Source organism: Oncorhynchus tshawytscha, linkage group LG13 (assembly GCF_018296145.1).
Source record: "Oncorhynchus tshawytscha isolate Ot180627B linkage group LG13, Otsh_v2.0, whole genome shotgun sequence".
Lineage (NCBI taxonomy): Eukaryota > Metazoa > Chordata > Actinopteri > Salmoniformes > Salmonidae > Oncorhynchus > Oncorhynchus tshawytscha.
This window is the reverse complement of record NC_056441.1, coordinates 77,609,843-77,631,480: the sequence shown is the minus strand read 5'-3', so window position 1 is coordinate 77,631,480 and position 21,638 is coordinate 77,609,843. Positions and strand designations below refer to the sequence as shown.

Sequence of the window (21,638 nt, the reverse complement as noted above, 5' to 3'; positions counted from 1 at the left end):
CTCCCTCTCATAAGAGACATGTAGACAACACTCCCTCTCATAAGAGACATGTAGACAACACTCCCTCTCATAAGAGACATGTAGACAACACTCCCTCTCATAAGAGACATGTAGACAACACTCCCTCTCATAGTAGACATGTAGACAACACTCCCTCTCATAGTAGACATGTAGACAACACTCCCTCTCATAAGAGACATGTAGACAACACTCCCTCTCATAGTAGACATGTAGACAACACTCCCTCTCATAGTAGACATGTAGACAACACTCCCTCTCATAAGAGACATGTAGACAACACTCCCTCTCATAGTAGACATGTAGACAACACTCCCTCTCATAGTAGACATGTAGACAACACTCCCTCTCATAGTAGACATGTAGACAATACTCCCTCTCATAAGAGACATGTAGACAACACTCCCTCTCATAAGAGACATGTAGACAACACTCCCTCTCATAGTAGACATGTAGACAACACTCCCTCTCAAAGGAGACATGTAGACAACAATCCCTCTCATAGTAGACATGTAGACAACACTCCCTCTCATAAGAGACATGTAGACAACACTCCCTCTCATATTAAACATGTAGACAACACTCCCTCTCATAGAAGACATGTAGACAACACTCCCTCTCACAGTAGACATGTAGACAACACTCCCTCTCATAGTAGACATGTAGACAACACTCCCTCTCACAGTAGACATGTAGACTACACTCCCTCTCATAGTAGACATGTAGACAACACTCCCTCTCATAGTAGACATGTAGACAACACTCCCTCTCATAGTAGACATGTAGACAACACTCCCTCTCACAGTAGACATGTAGACAACACTCCCTCTCATAGTAGACATGTAGACAACACTCCCTCTCATAGTAGACATGTAGACAACACTCCCTCTCATAGTAGACATGTCGACAACACTCCCTCTCATAGTAGACATGTAGACAACACTCCCTCTCATAAGAGACATGTAGACAACACTCCCTCTCATAGTAGACATGTAGACAACACTCCCTCTCATAGTAGACATGTAGACAATACTCCCTCTCATAAGAGACATGTAGACAACACTCCCTCTCATATTAAACATGTAGACAACACTCCCTCTCATAGTAGACATGCAGACAACACTCCCTCTCACAGTAGACATGTAGACAACACTCCCTCTCATAGTAGACATGTAGACAACACTCCCTCTCACAGTAGACATGTAGACAACACTCCCTCTCATAGTAGACATGAAGACAACACTCCCTCTCATAGTAGACATGTAGACTACACTCCCTCTCATAGTAGACATGTAGACAACACTCCCTCTCATAGTAGACATGTAGACAATACTCCCTCTCATAAGAGACATGTAGACAACACTCCCTCTCATAAGAGACATGTAGACAATACTCCCTCTCACAGTAGACATGTAGACAACACTCCCTCTCATAGTAGACATGTCGACAACACTCCCTCTCATAAGAAACATGTAGACAACACTCCCTCTCATAGGAGACATGTAGACAACACTCCCTCTCATAAGAGACATGTAGACAACACTCCCTCTCATATTAAACATGTAGACAACACTCCCTCTCATAGAAGACATGTAGACAACACTCCCTCTCACAGTAGACATGTAGACAACACTCCCTCTCATAGTAGACATGTAGACAACACTCCCTCTCACAGTAGACATGTAGACAACACTCCCTCTCATAGTAGACATGTAGACAACACTCCCTCTCATAGTAGACATGTAGACAACACTCCCTCTCATAGTAGACATGTAGACAACACTCCTTCTCACAGTAGACATGTAGACAACACTCCCTCTCATAGTAGACATGTAGACAACACTCCCTCTCATAGTAGACATGTAGACAACACTCCCTCTCATAGTAGACATGTCGACAACACTCCCTCTCATAGTAGACATGTAGACAACACTTCCTCTCATATGAGACATGTAGACAACACTCCCTCTCATAGTAGACATGTAGACAACACTCCCTCTCATAGTAGACATGTAGACAATACTCCCTCTCATAAGAGACATGTAGACAACACTCCCTCTCATATTAAACATGTAGACAACACTCCCTCTCATAGTAGACATGCAGACAACACTCCCTCTCACAGTAGACATGTAGACAACACTCCCTCTCATAGTAGACATGTAGACAACACTCCCTCTCACAGTAGACATGTAGACAACACTCCCTCTCATAGTAGACATGAATACAAAACTCCCTCTCATAGTAGACATGTAGACTACACTCCCTCTCATAGTAGACATGTAGACAACACTCCCTCTCATAGTAGACATGTAGACAATACTCCCTCTCATAAGAGACATGTAGACAACACTCCCTCTCATAAGAGACATGTAGACAATACTCCCTCTCACAGTAGACATGTAGACAACACTCCCTCTCATAAGAAACATGTAGACAACACTCCCTCTCATAGGAGACATGTAGACAACAATCCCTCTCATAGTAGACATGTAGACAACACTCCCTCTCATAAGAGACATGTAGACAACACTCCCTCTCATATTAAACATGTAGACAACACTCCCTCTCATAGAAGACATGTAGACAACACTCCCTCTCACAGTAGACATGTAGACAACACTCCCTCTCATAGTAGACATGTAGACAACACTCCCTCTCACAGTAGACATGTAGACAACACTCCCTCTCATAGTAGACATGTAGACAACACTCCCTCTCATAGTAGACATGTAGACAACACTCCCTCTCATAGTAGACATGTAGACAACACTCCTTCTCACAGTAGACATGTAGACAACACTCCCTCTCATAGTAGACATGTAGACAACACTCCCTCTCATAGTAGACATGTAGACAACACTCCCTCTCATAGTAGACATGTAGACAACACTCCCTCTCATAGTAGACATGTAGACAACACTCCCTCTCATATGAGACATGTAGACAATACTCCCTCTCATAGTAGACATGTAGACAACACTCCTCTCATAGTAGACATGTAGACAACACTCCCTCTCATAGTAGACATGTAGACAACACTCCCTCTCATAGTAGACATGTACACAACACTCCCTCTCATAAGAGACATGTAGACAACACTCCCTCTCATATTAAACATGTAGACAACACTCCCTCTCATAGTAGACATGTAGACAACACTCCCTCTCACAGTAGACATGTAGACAACACTCCCTCTCATAGTAGACATGTAGACAACACTCCCTCTCACAGTAGACATGTAGACAACACTCCCTCTCATAGTAGACATGAAGACAACACTCCCTCTCATAGTAGACATGTAGACAACACTCCCTCTCATAGTAGACATGTAGACAAAACTCCCTCTCATAGTAGACATGTAGACAACACTCCCTCTCATAGGAGACATGTAGACAACAATCCCTCTCATAGTAGACATGTAGACAACACTCCCTCTCATAAGAGACATGTAGACAACACTCCCTCTCATATTAAACATGTAGACAACACTCCCTCTCATAGAAGACATGTAGACAACACTCCCTCTCACAGTAGACATGTAGACAACACTCCCTCTCATAGTAGACATGTAGACAACACTCCCTCTCACAGTAGACATGTAGACAACACTCCCTCTCATAGTAGACATGAAGACAACACTCCCTCTCATAGTAGACATGTAGACTACACTCCCTCTCATAGTAGACATGTAGACAACACTCCCTCTCATAAGAGACATGTAGACTACACTCCCTCTCATAGTAGACATGTAGACAACACTCCCTCTCATGGTAGACATGTAGACAATACTCCCTCTCATAAGAGACATGTAGACAACACTCCCTCTCATAGTAGACATGTAGACAACACTCCCTCTCATATTAAACATGTAGACAACACTCCCTCTCATAGAAGACATGTAGACAACACTCCCTCTCATATTAGACATGTACACAACACTCCCTCTCATAAGAGACATGTAGACAACACTCCCTCTCATATTAGACATGTAGACAACACTCCCTCTCATAAGAGACATGTAGACAACACTCCCTCTCATATTAGACATGTACACAACACTCCCTCTCATAAGAGACATGTAGACAACACTCCCTCTCATATTAAACATGTAGACAACACTCCCTCTCATAGTAGACATGCAGACAACACTCCCTCTCACAGTAGACATGAGACAACACTCCCTCTCATAGTAGACATGTAGACTACACTCCCTCTCATAGTAGACATGTAGACAAAACTCCCTCTCATAGTAGACATGTAGACAACACTCCCTCTCATAGGAGACATGTAGACAACAATCCCTCTCATAGTAGACATGTAGACAACACTCCCTCTCATAAGAGACATGTAGACAACACTCCCTCTCATATTAAACATGTAGACAACAATCCCTCTCATAGAAGACATGTAGACAACACTCCCTCTCATAGTAGACATGTAGACAACACTCCCTCTCATATGAGACATGTAGACAACACTCCCTCTCACAGTAGACATGTAGACAACACTCCCTCTCATAGTAGACATGAAGACAACACTCCCTCTCATAGTAGACATGTAGACTACACTCCCTCTCATAGTAGACATGTAGACAACACTCCCTCTCATAGTAGACATGTCGACAACACTCCCTCTCATATGAGACATATAGACAACACTCCCTCTCATAGTAGACATGTAGACAACACTCCCTCTCATAGTAGACATGTAGACAACACTCCCTCTCATAGTAGACATGTAGACAACACTCCCTCTCATATTAAACATGTAGACAACACTCCCTCTCATAGAAGACATGTAGACAACACTCCCTCTCATATTAGACATGTACACAACACTCCCTCTCATAAGAGACATGTAGACAACACTCCCTCTCATATTAGACATGTACACAACACTCCCTCTCATAAGAGACATGTAGACAACACTCCCTCTCATATTAGACATGTACACAACACTCCCTCTCATAAGAGACATGTAGACAACACTCCCTCTCATATTAAACATGTAGACAACACTCCCTCTCATAGTAGACATGCAGACAACACTCCCTCTCACAGTAGACATGAAGACAACACTCCCTCTCATAGTAGACATGTAGACTACACTCCCTCTCATAGTAGACATGTAGACAAAACTCCCTCTCATAGTAGACATGTAGACAACACTCCCTCTCATAGTAGACATGTAGACAACACTCCCTCTCATATTAGACATGTAGACAACACTCCCTCTCATAGAAGACATGTAGACAACACTCCCTCTCATAGTAGACATGTACACAACACTCCCTCTCATAAGAGACATGTAGACAACACTCCCTCTCATATTAGACATGTACACAACACTCCCTCTCATAAGAGACATGTAGACAACACTCCCTCTCATATTAGACATGTACACAACACTCCCTCTCATAAGAGACATGTAGACAACACTCCCTCTCATATTAAACATGTAGACAACACTCCCTCTCATAGTAGACATGCAGACAACACTCCCTCTCACAGTAGACATGAAGACAACACTCCCTCTCATAGTAGACATGTAGACTACACTCCCTCTCATAGTAGACATGTAGACAAAACTCCCTCTCATAGTAGACATGTAGACAACACTCCCTCTCATAGGAGACATGTAGACAACAATCCCTCTCATAGTAGACATGTAGACAACACTCCCTCTCATAAGAGACATGTAGACAACACTCCCTCTCATATTAAACATGTAGACAACAATCCCTCTCATAGAAGACATGTAGACAACACTCCCTCTCATAGTAGACATGTAGACAACACTCCCTCTCATATAGACATGTAGACAACACTCCCTCTCATAGTAGACATGTAGACAACACTCCCTCTCATAGTAGACATGAGACAACACTCCTCTCATAGTAGACATGTAGACTACACTCCCTCTCATAGTAGACATGTAGACAACACTCCCTCTCATAGTAGACATGTAGACAACACTCCCTCTCATAAGAGACATGTAGACAACACTCCCTCTCATAGTAGACATGTAGACAACACTCCCTCTCATAGTAGACATGTAGACAACACTCCCTCTCATAGTAGACATGTAGACAACACTCCCTCTCATATTAAACATGTAGACAACACTCCCTCTCATAGAGACATGTAGACAACACTCCCTCTCATATTAGACATGTAGACAACACTCCCTCTCATAAGAGACATGTAGACAACACTCCCTCTCATAGTAGACATGTACACAACACTCCCTCTCATAAGAGACATGTAGACAACACTCCCTCTCATATTAGACATGTACACAACACTCCCTCTCATAAGAGACATGTAGACAACACTCCCTCTCATATTAAACATGTAGACAACACTCCCTCTCATAGTAGACATGCAGACAACACTCCCTCTCACAGTAGACATGAGACAACACTCCCTCTCATAGTTGACATGTAGACTACACTCCCTCTCATAGTAGACATGTAGACAAAACTCCCTCTCATAGTAGACATGTAGACAACACTCCCTCTCATAGGAGACATGTAGACAACAATCCCTCTCATAGTAGACATGTAGACAACACTCCCTCTCATAAGAGACATGTAGACAACACTCCCTCTCATATTAAACATGTAGACAACAATCCCTCTCATAGAAGACATGTAGACAACACTCCCTCTCACAGTAGACATGTAGACAACACTCCCTCTCATAGTAGACATGTAGACTACACTCCCTCTCATAGTAGACATGTAGACAACACTCCTCTCATAGTAGACATGTAGACAACACTCCCTCTCATAGTAGACATGTAGACAACACTCCCTCTCATAGTAGACATGTAGACAACACTCCCTCTCACAGTAGACATGTAGACAACACTCCCTCTCATAGTAGACATGTAGACAACACTCCCTCTCATAGTAGACATGTCGACAACACTCCCTCTCATAGTACACATGTAGACAACACTCCCTCTCATATGAGACATGTAGACAACACTCCCTCTCATAGTAGACATGTAGACAACACTCCCTCTCATAGTAGACATGTAGACAATACTCCCTCTCATAAGAGACATGTAGACAACACTCCCTCTCATAAGAGACATGTAGACAATACTCCCTCTCACAGTAGACATGTAGACAACACTCCCTCTCATAAGAAACATGTAGACAACACTCCCTCTCATAGGAGACATGTAGACAATACTCCCTCTCACAGTAGACATGTAGACAACACTCCCTCTCATAAGAAACATGTAGACAACACTCCCTCTCATAGGAGACATGTAGACAACAATCCCTCTCATAGTAGACATGTAGACAACACTCCCTCTCATAAGAGACATGTAGACAACACTCCCTCTCATATTAAACATGTAGACAACACTCCCTCTCATAGAAGACATGTAGACAACACTCCCTCTCACAGTAGACATGTAGACAACACTCCCTCTCATAGTAGACATGTCGACAACACTCCCTCTCACAGTAGACATGTAGACAACACTCCCTCTCATAGTAGACATGTAGACAACACTCCCTCTCACAGTAGACATGTAGACAACACTCCCTCTCATAGTAGACATGTAGACAACACTCCCTCTCATAGTAGACATGTAGACAATACTCCCTCTCATAGTAGACATGTAGACAATACTCCCTCTCATAGTAGACATGTAGACAACACTCCCTCTCATAGTAGACATGTCGACAACACTCCCTCTCATAGTAGACATGTAGACAACACTCCCTCTCATAGTAGACATGTAGACAACACTCCCTCTCATAGTAGACATGTAGACAACACTCCCTCTCATAGTAGACATGTACACAACACTCCCTCTCATAAGAGACATGTAGACAACACTCCCTCTCATATTAAACATGTAGACAACACTCCCTCTCATAGTAGACATGTAGACAACACTCCCTCTCACAGTAGACATGTAGACAACACTCCCTCTCATAGTAGACATGTAGACAACACTCCCTCTCACAGTAGACATGTAGACAACACTCCCTCTCATAGTAGACATGTAGACAACACTCCCTCTCATAGTAGACATGTAGACAACACTCCCTCTCATAGTAGACATGTAGACAAAACTCCCTCTCATAGTAGACATGTAGACAACACTCCCTCTCATAGGAGACATGTAGACAACACTCCCTCTCATAGTAGACATGTAGACAACACTCCCTCTCATAAGAGACATGTAGACAACACTCCCTCTCATAGTAAACATGTAGACAACACTCCCTCTCATAGAGACATGTAGACAACACTCCCTCTCATAGTAGACATGTAGACAACACTCCCTCTCATAGTAGACATGTAGACAACACTCCCTCTCATAGTAGACATGTAGACAACACTCCCTCTCATAGTAGACATGTAGACAACACTCCCTCTCATAGTAGACATGTAGACAACACTCCCTCTCATATGAGACATGTAGACAACACTCCCTCTCATAGTAGACATGTAGACAACACTCCCTCTCATAGTAGACATGTAGACAATACTCCCTCTCATAAGAGACATGTAGACAACACTCCCTCTCATAAGAGACATGTAGACAACACTCCCTCTCATAGTAGACATGTAGACAACACTCCCTCTCATAGTAGACATGTAGACAACACTCCCTCTCATAGGAGACATGTAGACAACACTCCCTCTCATAGTAGACATGTAGACAACACTCCCTCTCATATTAAACATGTAGACAACACTCCCTCTCATAGTAGACATGTAGACAACACTCCCTCTCATAGTAGACATGTAGACAACACTCCCTCTCATAGTAGACATGTAGACAACACTCCCTCTCATAGTAGACATGTAGACAACACTCCCTCTCATAGTAGACATGTAGACAACACTCCCTCTAATAGTAGACATGTAGACTACACTCCCTCTCATAGTAGACATGTAGACAACACTCCCTCTCATAGTAGACATGTAGACAATACTCCCTCTCATAAGAGACATGTAGACAACACTCCCTCTCATAAGAGACATGTAGACAACACTCCCTCTCATAGTAGACATGTAGACAACACTCCCTCTCATAAGAGACATGTAGACAACACTCCCTCTCATAAGAGACATGTAGACAACACTCCCTCTCATAAGAGACATGTAGACAACACTCCCTCTCATAAGAGACATGTAGACAACACTCCCTCTCATAGAGACATGTAGACAACACTCCCTCTCATAGTAGACATGTAGACAACACTCCCTCTCATAGTAGACATGTAGACAACACTCCCTCTCATAGTAGACATGTAGACAACACTCCCTCTCATAGTAGACATGTAGACAACACTCCCTCTCATAGTAGACATGTAGACAACACTCCCTCTCATAGTAGACATGTAGACAACACTCCCTCTCATAGTAGACATGTAGACAACACTCCCTCTCATAAGAGACATGTAGACAACACTCCCTCTCATAAGAGACATGTAGACAACACTCCCTCTCATAGTAGACATGTAGACAACACTCCCTCTCATAGTAGACATGTAGACAACACTCCCTCTCATAGTAGACATGTAGACAACACTCCCTCTCATAGTAGACATGTAGACAACACTCCCTCTCATAGTAGACATGTAGACAACACTCCCTCTCATAGTAGACATGTAGACAACACTCCCTCTCATAAGAGACATGTAGACAACACTCCCTCTCATAAGAGACATGTAGACAACACTCCCTCTCATAGTAGACATGTAGACAACACTCCCTCTCATAGTAGACATGTAGACAACACTCCCTCTCATAGTAGACATGTAGACAACACTCCCTCTCATAGTAGACATGTAGACAACACTCCCTCTCATAGTAGACATGTAGACAACACTCCCTCTCATAGTAGACATGTAGACAACACTCCCTCTCATAGTAGACATGTAGACAACACTCCCTCATAGTAGACATGTAGACAACACTCCCTCTCACAGTAGACATGTAGACAACACTCCCTCTCATAGTAGACATGTAGACTACACTCCCTCTCATAGTAGACATGTAGACAACACTCCCTCTCATAGTAGACATGTAGACAATACTCCCTCTCATAAGAGACATGTAGACAACACTCCCTCTCATAAGAGACATGTAGACAATACTCCCTCTCATAAGAAACATGTAGACAACACTCCCTCTCATAGGAGACATGTAGACAATACTCCCTCTCACAGTAGACATGTAGACAACACTCCCTCTCATAAGAAACATGTAGACAACACTCCCTCTCATAAGAACATGTAGACAACACTCCCTCTCATAGGAGACATGTAGACAACAATCCCTCTCATAGTAGACATGTAGACAACACTCCCTCTCATAAGAGACATGTAGACAACACTCCCTCTCATATTAAACATGTAGACAACACTCCCTCTCATAGTAGACATGTCGACAACACTCCCTCTCACAGTAGACATGTAGACAACACTCCCTCTCATAGTAGACATGTAGACAACACTCCTTCTCACAGTAGACATGTAGACAACACTCCCTCTCATAGTAGACATGTAGACAACACTCCCTCTCATAGTAGACATGTAGACAACACTCCCTCTCATAGTAGACATGTAGACAACACTCCCTCTCATAGTAGACATGTAGACAACACTCCCTCTCATAGTAGACATGTAGACAATACTCCCTCTCATAGTAGACATGTAGACAACACTCCCTCTCATAGTAGACATGTCGACAACACTCCCTCTCATAGTAGACATGTAGACAACACTCCCTCTCATAGTAGACATGTAGACAACACTCCCTCTCATAGTAGACATGTAGACAACACTCCCTCTCATAGTAGACATGTACACAACACTCCCTCTCATAAGAGACATGTAGACAACACTCCCTCTCATATTAAACATGTAGACAACACTCCCTCTCATAGTAGACATGCAGACAACACTCCCTCTCACAGTAGACATGTAGACAACACTCCCTCTCATAGTAGACATGTAGACAACACTCCCTCTCACAGTAGACATGTAGACAACACTCCCTCTCATAGTAGACATGAAGACAACACTCCCTCTCATAGTAGACATGTAGACTACACTCCCTCTCATAGTAGACATGTAGACAAAACTCCCTCTCATAGTAGACATGTAGACAACACTCCCTCTCATAGGAGACATGTAGACAACAATCCCTCTCATAGTAGACATGTAGACAACACTCCCTCTCATAAGAGACATGTAGACAACACTCCCTCTCATATTAAACATGTAGACAACACTCCCTCTCATAGAAGACATGTAGACAACACTCCCTCTCACAGTAGACATGTAGACAACACTCCCTCTCATAGTAGACATGTAGACAACACTCCCTCTCACAGTAGACATGTAGACAACACTCCCTCTCATAGTAGACATGTCGACAACACTCCCTCTCATAGTACACATGTAGACAACACTCCCTCTCATATGAGACATGTAGACAACACTCCCTCTCATAGTAGACATGTAGACAACACTCCCTCTCATAGTAGACATGTAGACAATACTCCCTCTCATAAGAGACATGTAGACAACACTCCCTCTCATAAGAGACATGTAGACAATACTCCCTCTCATAGTAGACATGTAGACAACACTCGCTCTCATAGTAGACTTGTAGACAACACTCCCTCTCATAGGAGACATGTAGACAACACTCCCTCTCATAGTAGACATGTAGACAACACTCCCTCTCATATTAAACATGTAGACAACACTCCCTCTCACAGTAGACATGCAGACAACACTCCCTCTCACAGTAGACATGTAGACAACACTCCCTCTCATAGTAGACATGTAGACAACACTCCCTCTCACAGTAGACATGTAGACAACACTCCCTCTCATAGTAGACATGAAGACAACACTCCCTCTAATAGTAGACATGTAGACTACACTCCCTCTCATAGTAGACATGTAGACAACACTCCCTCTCATGGTAGACATGTAGACAATACTCCCTCTCATAAGAGACATGTAGACAACACTCCCTCTCATAAGAGATATGTAGACAACACTCCCTCTCACAGTAGACATGTAGACAACACTCCCTCTCATAAGAGACATGTAGACAACACTCCCTCTCATAAGAGACATGTAGACAACACTCCCTCTCATAAGAGACATGAGGACAACACTCCCTCTCATAAGAGACATGTAGACAACACTCCCTATCATAGAGACATGTAGACAACACTTCCTCTCATAGTAGACATGTAGACAACACTCCCTCTCATAGTAGACATGTAGACAACACTCCCTCTCACAGTAGACATGTAGACAACACTCCCTCTCATAGTAGACATGAAGACAACACTCCCTCTCATAGTAGACATGTAGACTACACTCCCTCTCATAGTAGACATGTAGACAACACTCCCTCTCATAGTAGACATGTAGACAATACTCCCTCTCATAAGAGACATGTAGACAACACTCCCTCTCATAAGAGACATGTAGACAACACTCCCTCTCATAGTAGACATGTGGACAACACTCCCTCTCATAAGAAACATGTAGACAACACTCCCTCTCATAGGAGACATGTAGACAACAATCCCTCTCATAGTAGACATGTAGACAACACTCCCTCTCATAAGAGACATGTAGACAACACTCCCTCTCATATTAAACATGTAGACAACACTCCCTCTCATAGAAGACATGTAGACAACACTCCCTCTCACAGTAGACATGTAGACAACACTCCCTCTCATAGTAGACATGTAGACAACACTCCCTCTCACAGTAGACATGTAGACAACACTCCCTCTCATAGTAGACATGAAGACAACACTCCCTCTCATAGTAGACATGTAGACAACACTCCCTCTCATAGTAGACATGTAGACAACACTCCCTCTCATAGTAGACATGTAGACAACACTCCCTCTCATAGTAGACATGTAGACAACACTCCCTCTCATAGTAGACATGTAGACAACACTCCCTCTCATAGTAGACATGTCGACAACACTCCCTCTCATAGTAGACATGTAGACAACACTCCCTCTCATATGAGACATGTAGACAACACTCCCTCTCATAGTAGACATGTAGACAACACTCCCTCTCATAGTAGACATGTAGACAACACTCCCTCTCATAGTAGACATGTAGACAACACTCCCTCTCATAGTAGACATGTACACAACACTCCCTCTCATAAGAGACATGTAGACAACACTCCCTCTCATATTAAACATGTAGACAACACTCCCTCTCATAGTAGACATGCAGACAACACTCCCTCTCACAGTAGACATGTCGACAACACTCCCTCTCATAGTAGACATGTAGACAACACTCCCTCTCACAGTAGACATGTAGACAACACTCCCTCTCATAGTAGACATGAAGACAACACTCCCTCTCATAGTAGACATGTAGACAACACTCCCTCTCATAGTAGACATGTAGACAAAACTCCCTCTCATAGTAGACATGTAGACAACACTCCCTCTCATAGGAGACATGTAGACAACAATCCCTCTCATAGTAGACATGTAGACAACACTCCCTCTCATAAGAGACATGTAGACAACACTCCCTCTCATATTAAACATGTAGACAACACTCCCTCTCATAGAAGACATGTAGACAACACTCCCTCTCACAGTAGACATGTAGACAACACTCCCTCTCATAGTAGACATGTAGACAACACTCCCTCTCACAGTAGACATGTAGACAACACTCCCTCTCATAGTAGACATGAAGACAACACTCCCTCTCATAGTAGACATGTAGACAACACTCCCTCTCATAGTAGACATGTAGACAACACTCCCTCTCATAGTAGACATGTAGACAATACTCCCTCTCATAAGAGACATGTAGACAACTCTCCCTCTCATAAGAGACATGTAGACAATACTCCCTCTCACAGTAGACATGTAGACAACACTCCCTCTCATAAGAAACATGTAGACAACACTCCCTCTCATAGGAGACATGTAGACAACAATCCCTCTCATAGTAGACATGTAGACAACACTCCCTCTCATAAGAGACATGTAGACAACACTCCCTCTCATATTAAACATGTAGACAACACTCCCTCTCATAGAAGACATGTAGACAACACTCCCTCTCACAGTAGACATGTAGACAACACTCCCTCTCATAGTAGACATGAAGACAACACTCCCTCTCATAGTAGACATGTAGACAACACTCCCTCTCATAGTAGACATGTAGACAACACTCCTTCTCACAGTAGACATGTAGACAACACTCCCTCTCATAGTAGACATGTAGACAACACTCCCTCTCATAGTAGACATGTAGACAACACTCCCTCTCATAGTAGACATGTAGACAACACTCCCTCTCATAGTAGACATGTAGACAACACTCCCTCAAATATGAGATATGTAGACAACACTCCCTCTCATAGTAGACATGTAGACAACACTCCCTCTCATAGTAGACATGTAGACAACACTCCCTCTCATAGTAGACATGTAGACAACACTCCCTCTCATATTAGACATGTACACAACACTCCCTCTCATAGTAGACATGCAGACAACACTCCCTCTCACAGTAGACATGTAGACAACACTCCCTCTCATAGTAGACATGTAGACAACACTCCCTCTCACAGTAGAAATGTAGACAACACTCCCTCTCATAGTAGACATGAAGACAACACTCCCTCTCATAGTAGACATGTAGACTACACTCCCTCTCATAGTAGACATGTAGACAAAACTCCCTCTCATAGTAGACATGTAGACAACACTCCCTCTCATAGGAGACATGTAGACAACAATCCCTCTCATAGTAGACATGTAGACAACACTCCCTCTCATAAGAGACATGTAGACAACACTCCCTCTCATATTAAACATGTAGACAACACTCCCTCTCATAGAAGACATGTAGACAACACTCCTTCTCACAGTAGACATGTAGACAACACTCCCTCTCATAGTAGACATGTAGACTACACTCCCTCTCATAGTAGACATGTAGACAACACTCCCTCTCATGGTAGACATGTAGACAATACTCCCTCTCATAAGAGACATGTAGACAACACTCCCTCTCACAGTAGACATGTAGACAACACTCCCTCTCATAAGAGACATGTAGACAACACTCCCTCTCATAAGAGACATGTAGACAACACTCCCTCTCATAAGAGACATGAGGACAACACTCCCTCTCATAAGAGACATGTAGACAACACTCCCTATCATAGAGACATGTAGACAACACTTCCTCTCATAGTAGACATGTAGACAACACTCCCTCTCATAGTAGACATGTAGACAACACTCCCTCTCATAGGAGACATGTAGACAACACTCCCTCTCATAGGAGACATGTAGACAACACTCCCTCTCATAGGAGACATGTAGAAAACACTCCCTCTCATAAGAGACATGTAGACAACACTCCCTCTCATAAGAGACATGTAGACAACACTCCCGCTCATAAAAGACATGTAGACAACACTCCCTCTCATAGTAGACATGTAGACAACACTCCCTATCATAAGAGACATGTAGACAACACTCCCTATCATAGTAGACATGTAGACAACACTCCCTCTCATAGTAGACATATAGACAACACTCCCTCTCATAAGAGACATGTAGACAACACTCCCTCTCATAAGAGACATGTAGACAACACTCCCTCTCATAGTAGACATGAAGACAACACTCCCTCTCATAGTAGACATGTAGACAACACTCCCTCTCATAGTAGACATGTCGACAACACTCCCTCTCATAGTAGACATGTAGACAACACTCCCTCTCATATGAGACATGTAGACAACACTCCCTCTCATAGTAGACATGTAGACAACACTCCCTCTCATAGTAGACATGTAGACAACACTCCCTCTCATAGTAGACATGTACACAACACTCCCTCTCATAAGAGACATGTAGACAACACTCCCTCTCATATTAAACATGTAGACAACACTCCCTCTCATAGTAGACATGCAGACAACACTCCCTCTCACAGTAGACATGTAGACAACACTCCCTCTCATAGTAGACATGTAGACAACACTCCCTCTCACAGTAGACATGTAGACAACACTCCCTCTCATAGTAGACATGAAGACAACACTCCCTCTCATAGTAGACATGTAGACAACACTCCCTCTCATAGTAGACATGTAGACAACACTCCCTCTCACAGTAGACATGTAGACAACACTCCCTCTCATAGTAGACATGTAGACAACACTCCCTCTCATAGTAGACATGTAGACAACACTCCCTCTCACAGTAGACATGTAGACAACACTCCCTCTCATAGTAGACATGTCGACAACACTCCCTCTCATAGTAGACATGTAGACAACACTCCCTCTCATATGAGACATGTAGACAACACTCCCTCTCATAGTAGACATGTAGACAACACTCCCTCTCATAGTAGACATGTAGACAATACTCCCTCTCATAAGAGACATGTAGACAACACTCCCTCTCATAAGAGACATGTAGACAACACTCCCTCTCATAAGAGACTTGTAGACAACACTCCCTCTCATAAGAGAGGTATTCTTACCTTCCAGCACTGCTGACAGCCTCTCCACCTCTCTGGTACGCCACTGAGAACAGAGAGACAGAGAAAGGTATAGACATGAACACCATAATCACAATCGTCATCAGAGTAACAGGCTTATCAAAACACAATAACATGGACTGTGTTTGTCTCTCCTGTAAGCCTGTGTTTGTATGTGTGCAGTGTGTGATATTTTTGACAGTGTGTGTTTATGTGTTTACGCATGTATGTGTGTGTACTACATCCCGTGTGTAGCTGGGTGGAGACTGAGTCACTGTGACAGGGTATGTGTGTAAGAGGATTAGGACGCTGCACAGTGCTTTGGTCTCCTGGCAGGCCTGGCGTGTGTTTGAAGCTCAGCGCGCTGGAAGTTGGACTCTTTCATGGAGCTTTAAGCTGCCGGTGTGAAGGAGAGATAAACTCAAACTTTAATTACAAACTCTTCTCTGAGGAAAGGTTTAGAGCCTCTCTCTCTCTCTCTTTCTCTCTCTCTCCAATTACATTTTTCAATTTAAGGGCTTCATTGGCATCGGAAACACATGTTTACATTGCCAAAGCAAGTTAAATAGATTATAAACAAAAGTGAAATAGAAAATGAACAGTTAACATTACACTCACGAAAGTTACAAAATAATAAAGACATTTCAAATGTCATATTATGTCTACATACAGTATTGTTATGATGTGCAAATAGTTAAAGTACAAAAGGGAAAATAAATAACCATAAATATAGGTTGTATTTACAATAGTGTTTGTTCTTCACTGGTTGCCCTTTTCTTGTGGCAACAGGTCACAAATATTGCTGTTGTGATGGCACACTGTGATATTTCACCCTGTAGATATGGGAGTTTATTAAAATTGGATTTGTTTTTGAATTCTTTGTGGATCTGTGTAATCTGAGGGAAATAGGTGTCTCTAATATGGTCATAGATTTTGCAGGAGGTTAGGAAGTGCAGCTCTGTTTCTACATCGTTTTGTGGGCAGTGTGCACATAGCCTGTCTTCCCTTGAGAGCCATGTCTGCCTACGGTAGCCTTTCTCAATAGCAAGGCTATGCTCACTGAGTCTGTACATAGTCAAAGATTTCCTCAATCTTGGGTCAGTCACAGTGGTCAGGTATTCTGCTACTGTGTACTCTCTGTTTAGGGCCAAATAGCATTCTAGTTTGATTCTTTCCAATGTATCAAGTAATTCTCTTTTTGTTTTCTCATGATTTGGATGGGTCTAATTGTGTTGTTGTCTTGGGGCGCTGTGGGGTGTGTTTGTGAACAGAGCCCCAGGACCAGCTTGCTTAGGGGGCTCTTCTCCAAGTTAATTTCTCTCTAGGTGATGGCTTTGTTATGGAATTTTTGGGAATTGCTTCCTTTTAGGTGGTTGTAGAAATTAACGGCTCTTTTCTGGATTTGGATAATTAGCGGGTATCGGCCTAATTCTGCTCTGCATGCATTTTTGTGTTTTACGTTGTACATGGGGGATATTTTTGCAGAATTCTGCATGCAGAGTCTCAAATTGGTGTTTTTCCCATTTTGTGAATTATTGGTTGGTGTGCAGACCCCAGACCTCACAACTATAAAGGACAATAGGTTCTATATGATTCAAGTATTTTTTAGCCAGATCCTAATTGATCCTAATCCATTTCATGTCATGGAAGGCCCTTCTTGCCTTGTCTCTCAGATCGTTCACAGCTTTGTGGAAGTTACCTGTGGCGCTGATCTACAGGCCGAGGTACAGTTTGTGTAGTGTTTTGTGTGCTCTAGGGCTACAGTGTCTAGGTGGAATTTGTATTCGTGGTCCTGTCAAATTGACCTTTTTTGGAAAACCATTAGCTTTGTTTTACTGAGATTCACTGTCAGGGCCCAGGTCTGACAGAATCTATGCAGAAGATCTAGGTGCTGATGTAGGCCCTCCTTGGTTGGGGACAGAAGCACCAGATCATCAGCAAACAGTAGACATTGGACTTCAGATTCTAGTAGGGTGAGTCCAGGTGCTGCAGACTGTTCTACTGCCCCTGCCAATTTATTGATATATATGTTGAAGAGGGTGGGGATTAAGCTGCATCCCTGTCTCAACCCACGGCCCTATAAAAATAAATGTGTGTGTTTTTTTGCCAATTTTAACCACACACTTTGTGTACATGGATTTTATAAGGTCGTATGTTTTCCCCCAACACCACCTTCCATCAATTTGTATAGCAGACCCTCATGCCAAATTAATTCATAAGCTTTTTTGAAATCAACAAAGCATGAGAAGATGTTGCCTTTTTTTGGTTTGTTTGTTTGTCAATTAGGGTGTGCCGGGTCAGCATATGGTAATTTGGTTTAAAAAAAGCCAATTTGACATTTGCTCAGTACATTGTTTTCGCTGAGGAAATGTACAAGTCTGCTGTTAATGATAATGCAGAGGATTTTCCCAAGGTTGCTGTTGACGCATATTCCCTGGTAGTTATTGGGGTCAAATTTGCTCCACTTTGTGTATTCGGGTGATCAGTCCTTGGTTCCAAATATTGGGGAAGATGCCAGAGCTGAGGATGATGACAAAGAGTTTTGGTATAGCCAATTGGACTTTGTGGTCTGTATATTCTATAATTTAATTTAGGATACCATCAACCCCACCAGCCTTTTTGGGTTGGAAGGTTTGTATTTTGTTCTGTAGTTCATTCAATGTAATTGGAAAATCCACTGGGTTCTGGTAGTCTTTAATATTGTTGTCTAAGATTTGTATTTCATGTACAGTGGTTCCTCCTTTAAAAGTTGCGTCATACTGTGGCACGTCATTTAATTCTCAGCCATTTTTTCTGTTACTGCAAGTTGTTGCTAGTTTGACCACCAGAGGGCATCTTTAAGAAGCATTTGATAGTATTCCATATTGCAATACCAGAGAATTTAAAACCTTTTTTGTAATAACATAATATATGGGACTGATTTTAAGAAATGTGGCTTAATTAATTAGATTAATATTAAGGTGTTTCTATTCAGAGAAAAATGAAAAATGAAACCCTCAGGGGGTTTGGGAATAAATATCACTGATTTCAGAAATATCGGAGCAAAGTCGTCTAATGAAGGCAAACAATTTAGAATCCTCCAATCTTGTAGTCTACTCCCAACCGTCATGTTGTACATCGCCATATTTTCCATCCTAACCGAAACCCTGAGGGTTTCGTTTTTCATAGAATAGAAACACCATAATATTATTCTAATTAAGCAAGTACCAGTCAAAGGTTTGGACACACCTACTCATTCCAGGATTTTTATTTGTACTATTCTCTACATTGTAAATTAATAGTGAAGACATCACAACTATGAAATAACACCAGTCTCCTGCATTCCCTGCATTCTGTAGTACAGACATGGCCTGCTCTCCCTTATAATTATAATTCTTAGGGATAGGGTCTATTTTTCTGAATTGCTGCCTAACTGACGTGCTCAAAGTAAACTGCCTGTTACTCAGGCCCAGAAGCCAGGATATGCATATAATTGGTAGCATTGGACAGAAAACACTTTGAAGTTTGTAGAAATGTTAAAATAATGTATGAGACTATAACACAATTGATACGGCAGGCATAAATCCAAAGAAAAAACAACCAGAATCTTAATTTTTTTGATGTCTCAGGTTCTTATAATGGAAAGCTATGGGTCCTATGTAATTCCAGCTCCCAGATTGCAATTCCTATGGCTTCCACTAGAGCTCAACAGTCTTTGTTCATTGTTTCAGGCTTGTTTCTCCAAAAACTAGGAAGAATTTGGAGTTTTGGTACAAAGAGTCCCAGTGGAAAATCAGTCTGTCGGCGCGTGATGAAGAGGAGGCGCACCTGCTAATTATACTTTTCTATTGAACATACTTCTTTCCATGTGAAATATTATAGTTTATTGACATTTTAGGGTACCTGAGGATTAAATAGAAACATAGTCTGACTTGGTTGAACACAGTTTAGCTGTAGTGGATTTTATCTAACAAAACGACCATTCATGTTGTAGCTGGGACCCTTGGGATTGCAAACAGAGGAAGATTTTCAAAAGTAAGTGATTTATTTAATCACTATTTGTGATTTATGAAGCCTGTGCTGGATGAAAAATGTTATGTGGGGTGCCGTCCTCAAACAATCGCATGGTATGCTTCTCGCTGTAAAGCCTATTGTAAATCGGACAATGCAGTTAGATTAACAAGAAAGTAAGCTTTTAAATGAGATAAGATACCTGTATGTTCATAAATGTTTAATATTATGATTATTTATTTGAATTACGCGCCCTCCAATTTCACCGGATGTTGTCGAGTGGGACGCCAAGCCTTATTATGTAAGGAATTAGGCACTTTCCCATGTGAACTACAGTATGTATTGTAGACTTGCACAGTAGCCTAATAAACAGTTAATAAAATAATGATAAAAAAATTAAGTGCCTAATTCCTTACATATGGGAGAGCAGGCCGTGTCTGTACTACAGAATGCAGGGCACACGGGAGACTGGTCTTATTTCATAGTTGTGATGCCAATAATTACATTTAGATAATTGGAGGACTATATTAATATCTAAGGGGCATTTTCCTTACATTTAGAGGATTGGAGGACTCTATATTAATGCTACGGGGCACTATTTTTATTTTTGGAAAAATAACGTTCCCTAAGGTGTCTACAGCCTTTAGACGTAGTTTCAGGCCTTTATTTTGAAGAATGAGTGTAAACATCCACATTGCGTAAGTGGTCTGTTGTTGGCTCTCAGTGTGATTTTTCCGCAAAAAAGAGAGGTAGCCATTGTTCCTCCTGGTCCTAGTGAAAAGCCAACTGTCCCGGTTGATATATTATCGAATAGATATTTGAAAAACACCTTGAGGATTGATTATAAAAAAACGTTTGCCATGTTTCTGGCGATATTATGGATATAATTTGGAATTTTTGTCTGCGTTGTCGTGACCACTATTTCCGGTGGATTCCTGGGCATAACGCATCAAACTAACAGAGGTATTTGGATATAAAAAATATCTTTATGGAACAAAAGGAAGATTTGCTGTCTAACTGGGAGTCTCGTGAGTGAAAACATCCGAAG

The 21,638-nt window shown here is 42.1% G+C and overlaps 1 protein-coding gene across 1 annotated transcript in view; it reads right to left on the bottom strand.

Moving 5' to 3' along the window:
- The window catches only part of robo1 (roundabout, axon guidance receptor, homolog 1 (Drosophila)), a 423,568-nt gene that overhangs the window by 39,762 nt on the left and 362,168 nt on the right, over positions 1-21,638 (bottom strand). The window contains exon 20 of the mRNA XM_042296381.1: positions 16,604-16,646. Coding sequence (XP_042152315.1) covers positions 16,604-16,646 — 43 coding nt within the window. The remainder of the gene's footprint in view (positions 1-16,603; positions 16,647-21,638) is intronic.